This window comes from Ranitomeya imitator, chromosome 1 (assembly GCF_032444005.1).
Source record: "Ranitomeya imitator isolate aRanImi1 chromosome 1, aRanImi1.pri, whole genome shotgun sequence".
Classification (NCBI taxonomy): Eukaryota; Metazoa; Chordata; class Amphibia; order Anura; family Dendrobatidae; genus Ranitomeya; species Ranitomeya imitator.
In genome coordinates, this window is record NC_091282.1 from 1,069,969,678 (window position 1) to 1,069,985,830 (window position 16,153).

At 44.5% G+C, this 16,153-nt stretch overlaps 1 protein-coding gene across 3 annotated transcripts in view; it reads right to left on the reverse strand.

Moving 5' to 3' along the window:
- The window catches only part of SPOCK3 (SPARC (osteonectin), cwcv and kazal like domains proteoglycan 3), a 577,897-nt gene extending 566,091 nt beyond the window's left edge, over window positions 1–11,806 (reverse strand). The window contains exons 1-2 of one of the 3 annotated variants that reach the window (XM_069744196.1): window positions 11,732–11,806; window positions 11,441–11,644 (exon numbers count right to left, since the gene is read on the reverse strand). In XM_069744196.1, the coding sequence (XP_069600297.1) occupies window positions 11,441–11,644 (204 nt within the window). In that variant the 5' untranslated portion in view covers window positions 11,732–11,806. Of the gene's footprint in view, window positions 1–11,440; window positions 11,648–11,726 lie in introns of all 3 variants that reach the window. The other 2 variants (XM_069744193.1, XM_069744194.1) reach the window with 2 other exon arrangements.
- Window positions 11,807–16,153: the final 4,347 nt, after the last annotated feature.

Below are 16,153 nucleotides of genomic sequence, written 5' to 3' on the forward strand. Positions count from 1 at the left end.
ACGATCACGGGCGCTGTGTGCAGGGAATGCCAGAAGCAAACGGTCAACAAGAGTTGATTGTTTTGTTGCTAATATTAGTTCCAAGTTCTCATGTGGCATAATATTTTGCAATTTGCCTTTATAGCGAGGATCAAGGAGGCAGGCCAACCAGTAATCGTCATCGTTCATCATTTTTGTAATGCGTGTGTCCCTTTTGAGGATACGCAAGGCATAATCCGCCATGTGGGCCAAAGTTCCCGTTGTCAAATCTGCGGTTGTGCTTGGTTGAGGGGCAGTTGCAGGCAAATCTACGTCACTTGTGTCCCTCAAAAAACCAGAACCCGGCCTTGCCACGCCACCAATTTCCCGTGCCCCCGGGAAAGCTTCCTCATTAAAAATATACTCATCCCCATCATCCTCCTCATCCTCCACCTCCTCTTCGCCCGGTACCTCGTCATGTACACTGCCCTGACCAGACAATCGCTGACTGTCATCAAGGCTTTCCTCTTCCTCTGGTGCAGACGCCTGATCCTTTATGTGCGTCAAACTTTGCATCAGCAGACGCATTAGGGGGATGCTCATGCTTATTATGGCGTTGTCTGCACTAACCAGCCGTGTGCATTCCTCAAAACACTGAAGGACTTGACACATGTCTTGAATCTTCGACCACTGCACACCTGACAACTCCATGTCTGCCATCCTACTGCCTGCCCGTGTATGTGTATCCTCCCACAAAAACATAACAGCCCGCCTCTGTTCGCACAGTCTCTGAAGCATGTGCAGTGTTGAGTTCCACCTTGTTGCAACGTCTATGATTAGGCGATGCTGGGGAAGGTTCAAAGAACGCTGATAGGTCTGCATACGGCTGGAGTGTACAGGCGAACGGCGGATATGTGCGCAAAGTCCACGCACTTTGAGGAGCAGGTCGGATAACCCCGGATAACTTTTCAGGAAGCACTGCACCACCAGGTTTAAGGTGTGAGCCAGGCAAGGAATGTGTTTCAGTTGGGAAAGGGAGATGGCAGCCATGAAATTCCTTCCGTTATCACTCACTACCTTGCCTGCCTCAAGATCTACAGTGCCCAGCCACGACTGCGTTTCTTGCTGCAAGAACTCGGACAGAACTTCCGCGGTGTGTCTATTGTCGCCCAAACACTTCATAGCCAATACAGCCTGCTGACGTATGCCAGTAGCTGCCCCATAATGGGAGACCTGGTGTGCAACAGTGGCAGGTGCGGATGGAGTGTTTGTGCGACTGCGGTCTGTGGACGAGCTCTTGCTTCTGCAGGAGGACGAGGAGGAGGAGGAGGAGGGGGTGCGAACGGCTACAGACAACTGTTTACTAGACCGTGGGCTAGGCAGAACTGTCCCAAACTTGCTGTCCCCTGTGGACCCTGAATCCACCACATTTACCCAGTGTGCCCTTGATGGACACGTAACGTCCCTGGCCATGCCTACTGGTCCATGCATCTGTTGTCAGGTGCACCTTTGTGCTCACAGATTGCCTGAGTGCATGGACGATGCGCTCTTTAACATGCTGGTGGAGGGCTGGGATGGCTTTTCTGGAAAAAAAGTGTCGACTGGGTAGCTCGTAGCGTGGTACAGCGTAGTCCATCAGGTCTTTGAAAGCTTCGCTTTCAACTAACCGGTAGGGCATCATCTCTAACGAGATTAGTCTAGCTATGTGGGCGTTCAAACCCTGTGTACGCGGATGCGAGGCTAAGTATTTCCTTTTTCTAACCATAGTCTCATGTAGGGTGAGCTGGACTGGAGAGCTGGAGATCGTGGAACTAGCGGGGGTGCCGGTGGACATGGCAGACTGAGAGACGGTGGGAGATGGTATTGTTGCCGCCGGTGCCCTAGATGCAGTGTTTCCTACTACGAAACTGGTGATTCCCTGACCCTGACTGCTTTGGCCTGGCAAAGATACCTGCACAGATACAGCAGGTGGTGCGCTAAATGGTGGTCCTACACTGCCGGAAGGGATGTTGCGTTGATGACTAGCTTCATTGGCCGAGGGTGCAACAACCTTAAGGGACGTTTGGTAGTTAGTCCAAGCTTTCAAATGCATGGTGGTTAAATGTCTATGCATGCAACTAGTATTGAGACTTTTCAGATTCTGACCTCTGCTTAAGGAAGTAGAACATTTTTGACAGATGACTTTGCGCTGATCAATTGGATGTTGTTTAAAAAAATGCCAGACTGCACTCTTTCTAGCATCGGATACCTTTTCAGGCATTGCAGACTGAGCTTTAACCGGATGGCCACGCTGTCCTCCACCAGGTTTTGGCTTTGCCACGCGTTTTGGGCAAGATACGGGCCCGGCAGATGGAACCTGTGGCGATGTTGATGCCTGCTGCGGCCCCTCCTCCTCCTCTGCTTCAGAACTGCTGCCGCCTGCTCCCTGTTCCCCCAATGGCTGCCAATCGGGGTCAAGAACTGGGTCATCTAATAACTCTTCTTGTACCTCCTGCGCAACTTCGTCTGTGTCACCGTGTCGTTCGGTGGTATAGCGTTCGTGATGGGGCAACATAGTCTCATCAGGGTCTGATTCTTGATCAGCACCCTGCGAGGGCAATGTTGTGGTCTGAGTCAAAGGACCAGCATAGTAGTCTGGCTGTGGCTGTGCGTCAGTGCACTCCATGTCAGATTCAATTTGTAATGGGCATGGACTGTTAACTGCTTCACTTTCTAAGCCAGGGACGGTATGTGTAAAGAGCTCCATGGAGTAACCCGTTGTGTCGCCTGCTGCATTCTTCTCTGTTGTTGTTTTTGCTGAAGAGGACAAGGAAGTGACTTGTCCCTGACCGTGAACATCCACTAACGACGCGCTGCTTTTACTTTTACCAGTTTCACGAGATGAGGCAAAAGAGCTAGAGGCTGAGTCAGCAAGATAAGCCAAAACTTGCTCTTGCTGCTCCGGCTTTAAAAGCGGTTTTCCTAATCCCAGAAAAGGGAGCGTTCGAGGCCTTGTGTAGCCGGACGACGAACCTGGCTCCACAGCTCCAGACTTAGGTGCAATATTTTTTCCCCCACGACCACCTGATGCTCCACCACTACCACTACCCTCATTACCAGCTGACAATGAACGCCCCCGGCCACGACCTCTTCCACTAGACTTCCTCATTGTTTTACAAACGTAACCAAACTAACGTTATTTGTTGCAGTCACACAACTTACACGGTGAGCTATAACTTCAGTATGATTTAGCTACCCCTTTACAGGTTGGTGAGACCACAGCGAAAATCAGGCCCAATGTTACACACTCTTTTTTTGGTGGCTGCAAATTAGAGAGATGCCCCACACGCAGGACTGTCACTGAAGCACAAATGTTAATATTAATGTCACACTATTATTTTTTTTTTATTTTTATTTTTTTCAGGAACACTTTAGAAACCCCCCAAAAAAAAAAAAATAGATTTTTGCAGGGAGAATTTAGAAAACAAATGTAACAAACTATATGCTTTCTATGGGCCACTGAGTGAGAGATGACGCACACAGGAATCAGGAGTGGCACACAAGCCCAGAGGCCAATATTTTTCTACCAATGATTGATGGAGTTATTTTCTCTGGTAGATTTTGGAACCCAAATCAAGGGAAAAAAATGTAGGCTTTCTATGGACCACAATTGGAGAGAGAGAGAGAGAGAGATGGCACACCCAGGAGTCAAGACTGGCACACAAGCAGAAAGGCCAATATTAATCTCCCACTGTTTTTTTTTGGTTTTTTTTTTTTTTTTTTTTTTTCAGGGAGACTTTAGAAAAAAAAATAATAAAAAAAATATGATTTTATCAGGAAGAATTTAGAAACCAAATAAAATAAAATGATTTTTTCAGGGAGAATTTATAAAACAAATAAAAACAAAAATAGGCGTTCTATGGCCCACTGACTGAGAGATGACGCACACAGGAGTCAGGAGTGGCACACAAACCCAGAGGCCAATATTTTTCTACCAATGATTGATGTAGTTATTTTCTCTGGTAGATTTTAGAACCCAAATCAAGGAAAAAAAATATAGGCTTTCTATGGACCACAATTGGAGAGAGAGAGAGAGAGAGAGAGAGAGAGAGAGAGAGAGAGAGAGAGAGAGAGAGAGAGAGAGATGGCACACCCAGGAGTCAAGACTGGCACACAAGCAGAAAGGCCAATATTAATCTCCCACTGTTTTTTTTGGTTGTTTTTTTTTTTTTTTTTTCAGGGAGACTTTAGAAAAAAAAATAATAAAAAAAATATGATTTTATCAGGAAGAATTTAGAAACCAAATAAAATAAAATGATTTTTTCAGGGAGAATTTATAAAACAAATAAAACCAAAAATAGGCGTTCTATGGCCCACTGACTGAGAGATGACGCACCCAGGAGTCAAGACTGGCACACAAGCAGAAAGGCCAATATTAATCTCCCACTGTTTTTTTTGGTTGTTTTTTTTTTTTTTTTTTCAGGGAGACTTTAGAAAAAAAATAATAAAAAAAATATGATTTTATCAGGAAGAATTTAGAAACCAAATAAAATAAAATGATTTTTTCAGGGAGAATTTAGAAAACAAATAAAACCAAAAATATGCGTTCTATGGCCCACTGACAGAGAGAGAGAGAGATGGAACGCTTAGTACTGGCACACAAGCCCAAAGGGCAATATTAATCTCCCTTTTTTTTTCCAGGGAGAATTTCTGAAACCCAAAAAAAAAATAAAATAGGCTTTCTATGGCCCACTATTTGTGAGAGAGATGGGACGCTCAGGACTGGCACAGATGGCACGCTCAGGACTGGCACAGAAGCCCAGAGGCCAATATTAATCTCCCTTTTTTTCTGGGAGAATTTATAAAACCAAAAAAATATTTAAATAGGCTTTCTATGGCCCACTATTTGTGAGAGAGATGGCACGCTCAGGACTGGCACAGATGGCACGCTCACAACTGGCACACAAGCCCAGAGGCCAATATTAATCTCCCTTTTTTCAGGGAGAATTTCTAAAACCCAAAAAAAAAATAAAATAGGCTTTCTATGGCCCACTATTTGTGAGAGAGATGGGACGCTCAGGACTGGCACAGATGGCACGCTCAGGACTGGCACAGAAGCCCAGAGGCCAATATTAATCTCCCTTTTTTTCTGGGAGAATTTATAAAACCAAAAAAATATTTAAATAGGCTTTCTATGGCCCACTATTTGTGAGAGAGATGGCACGCTCAGGACTGGCACAGATGGCACGCTCACAACTGGCACACAAGCCCAGAGGCCAATATTAATCTCCCTTTTTTCAGGGAGAATTTCTAAAACCCAAAAAAAAAATAAAATAGGCTTTCTATGGCCCACTATTTGTGAGAGAGATGGGACGCTCAGGACTGGCACAGATGGCACGCTCAGGACTGGCACAGAAGCCCAGAGGCCAATATTAATCTCCCTTTTTTTCTGGGAGAATTTATAAAACCAAAAAAATATTTAAATAGGCTTTCTATGGCCCACTATTTGTGAGAGAGATGGCACGCTCAGGACTGGCACAGATGGCACGCTCACAACTGGCACACAAGCCCAGAGGCCAATATTAATCTCCCTTTTTTCAGGGAAAATTGATAAAACAAAAAAAAAAATTAAATAGGCTTTCTATGGCCCACTATTTGTGAGAGAGATGGCACGCTCAGGGCTGGCTGGCACAGATGGCACGCTCAGGACTGGCACACAAGCCCAGAGGCCAATATTAATCTCCCTTTTTTTCTGGGAGAATTTATAAAACCAAAAAAATATTTAAATAGGCTTTCTATGGCCCACTATTTGTGAGAGAGATGGCACGCTCAGGACTGGCACAGATGGCACGCTCACAACTGGCACACAAGCCCAGAGGCCAATATTAATCTCCCTTTTTTCAGGGAAAATTTATAAAACAAAAAAAAAAATTAAATAGGCTTTCTATGGCCCACTATTTGTGAGAGAGATGGCACGCTCAGGGCTGGCACAGATGGCACGCTCAGGACTGGCACACAAGCCCAGAGGCCAATATTAATCTCCCTTTTTTTCAGGGAGAATTTATAAAACCAAAAAAAAAAATAAATAGGCTTTCTATGGCCCACTATTTGTGAGAGAGATGGCACACTCAGGACTGGCACACAAGCCCAAAGGCCAATATTAATCTCCCACTGTATTTTTATCAGGGAGAATTTATACACCCCACAAAAAAAAATACAGAAAAATGAAAAGGCTTTCTATGGCCCACTATGTGAGAGAGATGGCACACACAGGGATGGCACTCTAGCAGAAATGCCAAATTGCCAATCTTAATCTCCCACCAAAAAAAAAAAAAAAAAAAAAACAGGGAATGTCCTACAATTACTATCTCCCTGCCTGCAGTAATCTCAGCCAGGTATGGCAGGCAGCTACTATCTCCCTGCCTGCAGTAATCTCAGCCAGGTATGGCAGGCAGCAATAAGGAGTGGACTGATGCACAAATGAAATAAAAAGTGTGGACAAACAAAAAAGATAGCTGTGCAGAAAGGAAGGAACAAGAGTATTTGTGCTTTGAAAAAAGCAGTTGGTTTGCACAGCGGCGTACACACAGCAATGCAGCTATCAGGGAGCCTTCTAGGGCAGCCCAATGAGCTACAGCGCTGAGGGGAAAAAAAAAAAAAAAAAAACTTCCACTGTCCCTGCACACCGAGGGTGGTGTTGGACAGTGCAAATCGCTGCAGCACAAGCGGTTTTGTGGTTAATGGACCCTGCCTAACGCTATCCCTGCTTCTGACAAAGCGGCAGCAACCTCTCCCTAAGCTCAGATCAGCAGCAGTAAGATGGCGGTCGGCGGGAACGCCTCTTTATAGCCCCTGTGACGTCGCAGACAGCAAGCCAATCACTGCAATGCCCTTCTCTAAGATGGTGGGGACCAGGACCTATGTCATCACGCTGCCCACACTCTGCGTTTACCTTCATTGGCTGAGAAATGGCGCTTTTCGCGTCATTGAAACGCGACTTTGGCGTGAAAGTCGCGTACCGCATGGCCGACCCCGCACAGGGGTCGGATCGGGTTTCATGAAACCCCGACTTAGCCAAAAGTCGGCGACTTTTGAAAATGTTCGACCCGTTTCGCTCAACCCTACGTTTTACTATTGATGCTGCATATGCAGCATCAATAGTAAAAAGTTGGTCAATAGCTGTGTTAACGGAGTGCGTTACACCGCGGTCCATTAACACTGGCATTAAACCTGTGTGAGCGCTCAGCGCTGACTGCAGGGCAGTAAAGCAGCGGCCATTTCGCTGCCAGACTATGGCCGTCGCTGATTGGTCGTGGCAATGGTCGTGGGCGTTTTGCCACGACCAATCAGCGACTTGGATTTCCATGACAGACAGAGGCCGCGACCAATGAATATCCGTGACAGACAGACAGACGGAAGTGACCCTTAGACAATTATATAGTAGATGTTCAGACGTTAGTGACATTTAGGTGGTAAAAATACAATTTTTCATTCCTGTTATGCCGCTTTGCATTAATTCCTGAAAATCACCTGAAGGGTTAGTAAACTAACTGACAGCAGTTTTCAATATGTTGAGGGGTGCAGCCTTTAAAATGGTATCACTTTTGGGGGGTTTCCAATATCTAAGGCCCCCAAAATCACTTCAAACCTGGATAGGTCCCTAAAAAATAAATATTGTAATTTCCTTGAAAAAATACTGCTACATTTTCAAACCTCCTAAAATGCTAACAAAACAAAATAACATTTTACAAATGGTGCTGATGTAAAGCCGACATGAGGGAAATGTTATTTATTAATGCTCTTCTATGGTATGACTGTCTGGATTAAAGGGATAATCATTCAAATTTTGAAAATTGCACCATTTCTATCAAATGTTTGTTAATTTTTATAAATAAATACAAAACATATCGACCTAAATTTACCATTATCAAAAATAATATGTCATGAAAAAAACAGTCTCAGAATCAGTGGTTTCTGGTGAAGTGTTCCAGAGTTATTACCACATAAAGTGACACTGGTCAGATTTTAAAAATTTGGCCTGGTCACTAAGGGGTTGCCGCCCGGTACCGAACTGCACGAGAGACTAGTCGGACAGGTTGGTACCTGGCAGCTTCCTCCCGCCCGACATGTATGTGTAACATGGATGTCTGAATGAGGCCTAAGGAGACATCTACTAGTCTGGCTAATGCCTCGTTCACACAATTTTTTCATGGATACAAGTACCAATTAGAATCTATGGTGCTATTCACAAGTCTGTGCCAAAGTTATGTCAGTTTTTTTTCCGGTATCAAGGAAGAAAAGTGCCAATACAAGCCTACGTGTCCGTGAAAGACACGTACAGAACATGGATGGCATCTGTGTGAGGTCTGTATTTAACATTGCAAAGTATAGGAGAATCTTTGCCATTTATTCATTTGTTTATCTGTCCATGAAAAACACTGATGGCAAGAACAGACACAAGGACCATACACATGTGACACACACTTATCCAAAACACTGATGACAACGGTGACATTTTGTCACTTACTATATGTGTTTATATATGTAGGTGTGGATGAGGCCTAAGCGGGTGGGAGAAGCTAGTTTGGACTTTCCTCTTTATATTCTTCTCTCAAAGGCCACGTTCACATGTTCAGTATTTGGTCAGTATTTTACCTCAGTATTTGTAAGCCAAAGTCAGGAGAAGAACAATCAGAGGAAAAGTATAATAAAAACACGTGACCATTTCTGTATTTTTTCCCGATTTTGGCTTACATATACTGAGGTAAAAAAACCACCAAACACTCAACGTGTGCACGTGGCCTTATAAATCATAGCTGTTTACAAAGCAGAAGACGATCTCTGATTCAACCTGACCATGGTTAGGCAGCATGAATCAGCTGACAGTTTCCCTTTAAACAAAATGTCCGCTGCATCCAAACACTGCCATTCAAAACATGATTCCGCATGTGTTCACTTAAATGTGCGCAATCACCACATCCAATACATTGTATGGATGAGATTTATCTTGTGAAGACTCGCGTCTCCTCAAGATAAATTGGCATACTGCGGTTTGGAAAGACGCGACGCATGTCCGTCTCCGCAGGCAAGCCGTGGATGTACGCAGCGTCCATCCCGCAGTGTTTACTGACAGTGTGCACGTACCCTGACAAGAGCACCTCTTAGTACTTTCTAATAAAATGTCTAAACATCCACATGTGTAAAGTTATATAGGTTTTTTTTCAACATATGTATTGTAACAATGCATTACATTTCCATAATAGGAATTTATTACTTTGCTTACTATAGAGGGGTGTCCCCAAAATCATAACTTTATTACTACAGGATAGGTGGTGAGTGCCTGATCCCGTGGGCCCTACTACTGAGGTTCTCATGGACTGCAAGACCGAGGTTCCACGTCCCCTGTTTGAGCAGAATGGTAATTGCACATATATAGTGTTACTTCATTGAAAGTCTGAGATATCCAGGAACTGTGTGTGGCTACGTCTGTCAGTCCCATAGAGTTGAAATGGAGCTGCACTAGGTATGTCTGACTTTGTCCCTAGAGATTAGACACAGGAGAGATTAACAATCACGCAGGAGGGACCACTATTCATAGTACGGAGCTGTGCTTTTCTGGTTTTGTACATTGCTAACATCCAGCTACCACCAAAGCTGCAAGAAGCTGATCGGTTTGGGTGATGGGTGTGTAACCCCCACTGATACTGATTACTTATCCTAAGGATAGATCATCAATACCTAGAACAAATCTGCAAGAAGCTGATTGGTTGGGGTGCTGGGTGCGTAAACCCACTGTTACTAATTACATATCCTAAGGATATATCATTAATACCTGGTCAATCTCTTGAAGAGTGTTGCCTTACCGCCGGCATCTTTTCACTTACAAAAGTTACATCCCTGCCAATGTAATCTCCAAACAATGTCTTATATATATATATATTGCTGCAGTGCCAGACTCCTTGTATAATAGCAAACAGTACACGGCTCAGCTGAGTAACTGCCAGGCTGTCATAACCTACTTACGTGCCGTTCTTCTGAATTAAAAGCTAGAACTTTCTGGAATTCACACAACATTGACTCCACGCCTGCTTTCTAGTAAAATATCCAGGGACGTAGAAGCGTAATTATAATACAAATTCCATTTGCTCAACATTTTTGCTCAATGTCAATCAAAGGCACAATTACCATTGATCATGATGAGTGTAAACCTATGAATGACACCAACACTCACCATGACTCACCATGTGCCCTGCCATCCTTTACTGCCAGCGTGCAGCTGGGTATATTACCTCCACTGCTTAATCCATGGAGTGCTTCAATCCGAAGTGATGCTGCGTTCAGCATGAACAGGCACATCAGAAATTAAAGTGACAACCTGGAAGATCTGACTGTAGGTGTTATACAGACAACGCTCATGTTTTAGAGAAACGCCTGATCTTAGAGCTTTATCAGGAAGCTCATACACCAAGGATATTTTCGCTATGGTTCAAATAGGAAATTTCTTCCACCGTAACCAGACCGTTACCTTACACTGCCCACAGGGAAATTATAGGCCGACAGTTGTGGGTAGAAGCTGTGATAGCATTATTAATGAATTCTGATGAAGCATGCCTGATAAATGTTCAGGGGAGAGGGGTCTATACCACTGGACAGCCCACAACCCATTGTTTTGGTACATTTTTTGAGGAAATATTTGGATTCCAATAGTAATAATAATAATAATAAATATTTGGCTACGTTGTAACGCTTTCACTTTTCCTACAGAGTTTTCCAAAACTTTTTATTGATTCCAAACAAACTCAATTCAGGGAACATAATAAATTATCACTAATAATCCCAAATCTGCAGTCATCACCTCACAAAGCCAACACAGAAGGAACGGAGACCTGATAGGACGCTTTCATGTAACGTAACGAGGACGCGAATGAGCTCACAAAATGCAGATTGGAGGAAAAGGACGGATGTTTTTGCCTTTGTCACCTCTTTTTGACAATTGCAGCAAACATGCGCCGTGGCGTAGCTTAGTCTGTATAATGGGTGAAGGTACCACACGAGGCGGACTCCTTGGACGTCACATTGAGTGCTCAGCCCTTAGGCTCCATGCACCCTCAGTCCTAGGTGCTGCATTCAGCCTGAACCTTACAAGAACCAGCATGGCACCTGAGCACAGCAGACGGGCAACGATTGCATGAAATGTAGGCACAACTACAGGCCTGGCAGGCACCTATAGCACCTAGCCAGGAACTATGGAAGCTATCACCCCGGCCAGCAGGCCAGCCGGGTAACTGGCACAAGTTTGGACATTGGAAGGACGGGAGACATTTTACCCCTTGGCATGTACCCAGGATAATCCTGGCATTGAAGTTTATCATGAAAGGAGGAGGGTCCATCAGCTCTGCACAGGGCAACACAAAAGTTAGGCATTTGTCAGGGTAAGGTGCCCACCTCCCACCACTGCCCGCCGCATCGTGCAATGAATACGCATAGGTAAAGGGGCACTCACATCCCGGAATCGGTTCCAGTGGCCGGCGTCCTTGTCATACTGGGATATAGTGGTGAGCCATTGCTTATCATCCAGAAAATTGCCTCTCTCGGACCTGCCCGTCGCTGCTGCAGCCGCTGCCAGAGCCCCACTGCAGCCCAGTGCTGCCAGCACACAGAGCAGGGCAACCTTCACCATCCTCATCATCATCCTCATCATCATCATCTGCTGGAGGAGACACAAAGGGGAATGATCAGAGCGCGGCCAGGATCCCTCTCACCTCCCCAGCCGCCGGGATGACAGTCACCTCACCGCCGCCGCCGCCAATACCGGGAGCTGCTGCCTGCGCCTGTGTGAGCGGAGCTCAATGTGCTGCTCAGTGCGCGGCAGAGTGCCGCCTCCCGTGCCCCAGCCTCCCGCGCCTCCTCCCTCCTCGCCTCAAGAGCTGGCGCCAGGGGGGCAGCGACCACAGCCAATTTGGGGAGGGGGTGGTGAAACTTTGCCAATCATGGTGGGACAACTTGTGAAGTGGCCAGCAATGACTGGTGGTTGTGTGTCTGGGATGTGTCATTAAAGGTCTCCAAAAACAGATGTCTCTGCTCTCTCACCTCTCTGCCCTGTCTGGGGTTCTGCCCCTTCCCACATTTCTAGCTCCTAGTTGGCTTAGTTTTATGATTGTCCTCTCACCATAACCCCTCACTGATCTTCTCTGTCTTCCTCTTCTCTCATTTCTCTACCACTAGGTGATGTTACCTTTGATTTTCCATCATTTCTTCTCTCTACATCCTCTCATTTCCATCCCTTCTGTCTTTCCACATCTCTGTAGTCTTTCACAGGTCTCCTGCTCTTTTTCCTTCACACCCTTTTCCTTCTTTTTTCATGCATCATTCACATTGCACCCCTCTTCTTCACTTTATTATCTCTTTATATCCTATTCTTGGTTTATATATTATTTCATATTTTTCTCAAACTCTCACACATTAATTCTCTGGCTCTTTGGGCTCATGCACAAAACAATTATTCAAAAAATCATCATTCATCACAATATATATATTTTTGGTATGTGCAGTAAATGTCTATCAGCACTAGGACGCACACTATTCTGCCCTTATGGTCCTGTGTAATTATTAGTGGATTTATTTAACTGTAAATTCTTGGGGGGACAGCAGTCATAATCCTGATTATTATTGTGATTTCCTACATCCTTCTACCTATAGGAATCAGTGGGTCAGGTTATAAATCCTTCTGTGACCCAATATACAGTGGGTACGGAAAGTATTCAGACTCCTTTAAATTTTTCACTCTTTGTTTCATTGCAGCCATTTGATAAATTTAAAAAAAGTTCATTTTTTCACATTAATGTACAGTCTGCACCCCATCTTGACTGAAAAAAACAAATATAGATTTTTTTGCAAATTTTTGCAAATTTAATAAAAAAGAAAAGCTGAACTATCACATAGTCATAAGTATTCAGACCCTTTGCTTAGACACTTATATGATGTCCATTTGCTTGTGATCCTCCTTGAGATGGTTCCACTCCTTCATTGGAGTCCAGCTGTGTTTAATTAAACTGATAGGATTTGATTTGGAAAGGCACACACCTGTCTATATAAAGGTACCGTCACACTAAACGATATCGCTAGCGATCCGTGACGTTGCAGCGTCCTGGCTAGCGATATCGTTCAGTTTGACACACAGCAGCGATCAGGCCCCTGCTGTGATGTCGTTGGTCGCTGCAGAAAGTCCAGCACTTTATTTGGTCGCTGGACTTCCTGCAGACATCGCTGAATCGGCGTGTGTGACACCGATTCAGCGATGTCTTCACTGGTAGCCAGGGTAAACATCGGGTTACTAAGCGCGGCCCTGCGCTTAGTAACTCGATGTTTACCCTGGTTACCGGCATCGTTGGTCGCTGGAGAGCTGTCTGTGTGACAGCTCTCCAGCGACCAAACAGCGATGCTGCAGCGATCCGGATCGTTGTCGGTATCGCTGCAGCGTCGCTGAGTGTGAAGGTACCTTAAGACCTCACAGTGCATGTCAGACCAAATGAGAACCATGAGGTCAAATGAACTGGCCAAGGAGCTCAGAGACAGAATTGTGCAAGGCACAGATCTGGCCAACGTTACAACAGAATTTCTACAGTACTCAAGGTTCCTAAGAGCACAGTGGCCTCCATAATCCTTAAATGGAAGAAGTTTGGAACCAACCGAAGTCTTCCTAGACTTGGCCATCCAGCCAAACTGAGCAATCATGGGAGAAGCCTATGGGGTGCATTATACTATACAGTCTGCCTCTGAAATGTGCATTATACAATATAGTGTCTGTCTATGTGGGTGCATAATACAATATAGAATCTGCCTATGGCGGTGCATCATACTATAGAGTCTGCCTGTGGGGGGTGCATTATACTATAGAGTCTATCTATCGGGGTACATTATATTATGTAGAGTCTGCCTATGGTGGTGCATCATACTATAGAGTATGCCTATGGGGGTGATTTATATTAGAGTCTGCATATGGGGGTGCATTAAACAATATAGAATCTGGGGGGATGCATTATACAATGTAGAGTCTGCCTATGGGGGTGCATTATATTACAGAGTCTGCCTATGGGGGGTTCATTATATTAGAGTCTGCCTATGGGGGTGCATTATACTATACAGTCTGCCTATGGGGAGTGCATTATACCATTGAGTCTGCCTGTGGGGGTGAATTATTTTATATAGAGTTTGCCTATGGGGGGTGCATTATACTGTCGAGTATAACTATGGGGATATTAGAGTCTGCTTATGAGGGTGCATTATACTATACAGTATGCCTATGGGGGGTGCATTATACAATATAGAGTCTGTCTGTGGGGATGCATTATACAATATAGAGTCTGCCTGTGGAGGGTGCATTGTAATGTACAGTCTGCCTATTGGGAGAACATTATACTAGATGGAGGCCTATGGGCAGTGCATTATACTATATGGAGGCTATCTGGTGTATTATGCTATATGAAGGCTATCTAGGGGGCATCATACAGTGTGGAGATTGCAGTGATGGGGCCATCATGCAGTTTTGGAGCCATCAGTTTGGGGGATACTAAGAGGTCAGTATATATACAGTGAGGGTTCATTAATATGTGTTTACATTGAGTATCATACTGTGTATATGGAAGCTGTACAGGGTGAGACTCAGGACAGTATTAAATGTAAAGTAGGCTCTTATTGTTATAGGGGAACTCAGGTTACTGTGACTGTCAAAGGGGCACACAGGGCAATATTACTTTCTAGGGGTAAAATGTGTGCACTGTTGTCTAGGGCACTTGCACATGGCAATACTATATTCTAGAGCAGGGGTGTTAAACTGCATTCCTCGAGGGCTGCAAACAGGTCATGTTTTCAGGATTTTCTTGTACTGCACAGGTGATAATTTCAGCGATTTAACCCTTAAATTGCTGAAAGCTATTAAATTTAAGGGTTAAAGGCAATTTAAGGGTTAAATCGCTGAAAAACTTGGCGTGTGCTCCCACGCAATTTTCTTCGCCAGAGTAGTAAAGCCAGTGACTGAGGGCAGATATAAATAGCCTAGAGAGGGTCCACGGTTTTTGGCCCCCCCTGGCTAAAAACATCTGCCCCCAGCCACCCCAGAAAAGGCACATCTGTAATATGCACCTATTCTGGCACTTGGCCACTCTCTTCCCATTCCCGTGTAGCGGTGGGATATGGGGTAATGAAGGGTTAATGTCACCTTGCTATTGTAAGGTGACATTAAGCCAGATTAATAATGGAAAGGCGTCAATTCTGACACCTATCCATTATTAATCCATTTGCATTAAATGGTTAAAAAAAACACACACACATTATTAAAAAGTATTTTAATAAAATAAAAACACAGGTTGTTTTAATATTTTATTGTACTCTCAATCCACCTGAAGATCCTCGCTCTTTAACAAATTAAAAATAATAAACCAACAATATACATACCTTCCGTAGATCTGTAACGTCCCATGTTGTAAATCCCTCTGAAGGGGTTAAAATATTTTACAGCCAGGAGCCCTGCTAATGCAGCTGTGCTCGTGGCTGTAAACCCCAGCGAATTAAGGTAATGTAGGTCAATGACCTGTAGTTACCTTCATTCGTAGTGATGCGCCCCCTGCTGGATGTCCTCATATGACCTCGAGCCTGGGAACTTTTCCCACGCTCCAGGGACATCCAGCAGGGGGCGCATCACCGCGAATGAAGGTAACTACAGGTCATTGACCTATATTACCTCCATTCGCTGGGGTTTACAGCCACGAGCACAGCTGCATTATAGCAGAGCTCCTGGCTGTAAAATATTTTAACCCCTTCAGATGGATTTACATCGTGGGACGTTACAGATCAACGGAAGGTATGTATATTGTTGGTTTATTATTTTTAATTTGTTACAAAGTGAGGGTCTTCAGGTGGATTACCTGTATAATAAAATGTTAAAACAAACTGTGTGTTTATTTCATTAAAATACTTTTTAATAATGTGTGTGTTTTTTTAACTCTTTCATACAATTGGATTAATAATGGATAGGTGTCAGAATTGACGCCTCTCCGTTATTAATCTGGCTTAATGTCACCTTACAATATCCTTCACTACCCCATATCCCACCGCAACACGGGAGTGGGAAGAGAGTGGCCAAGTGCCAGAATAGGCGCATCTTCCAGATGTGCCTTTTCTGGGGTGGCTGGGGGCAGATGTTTTTAGCCGAGGGGGG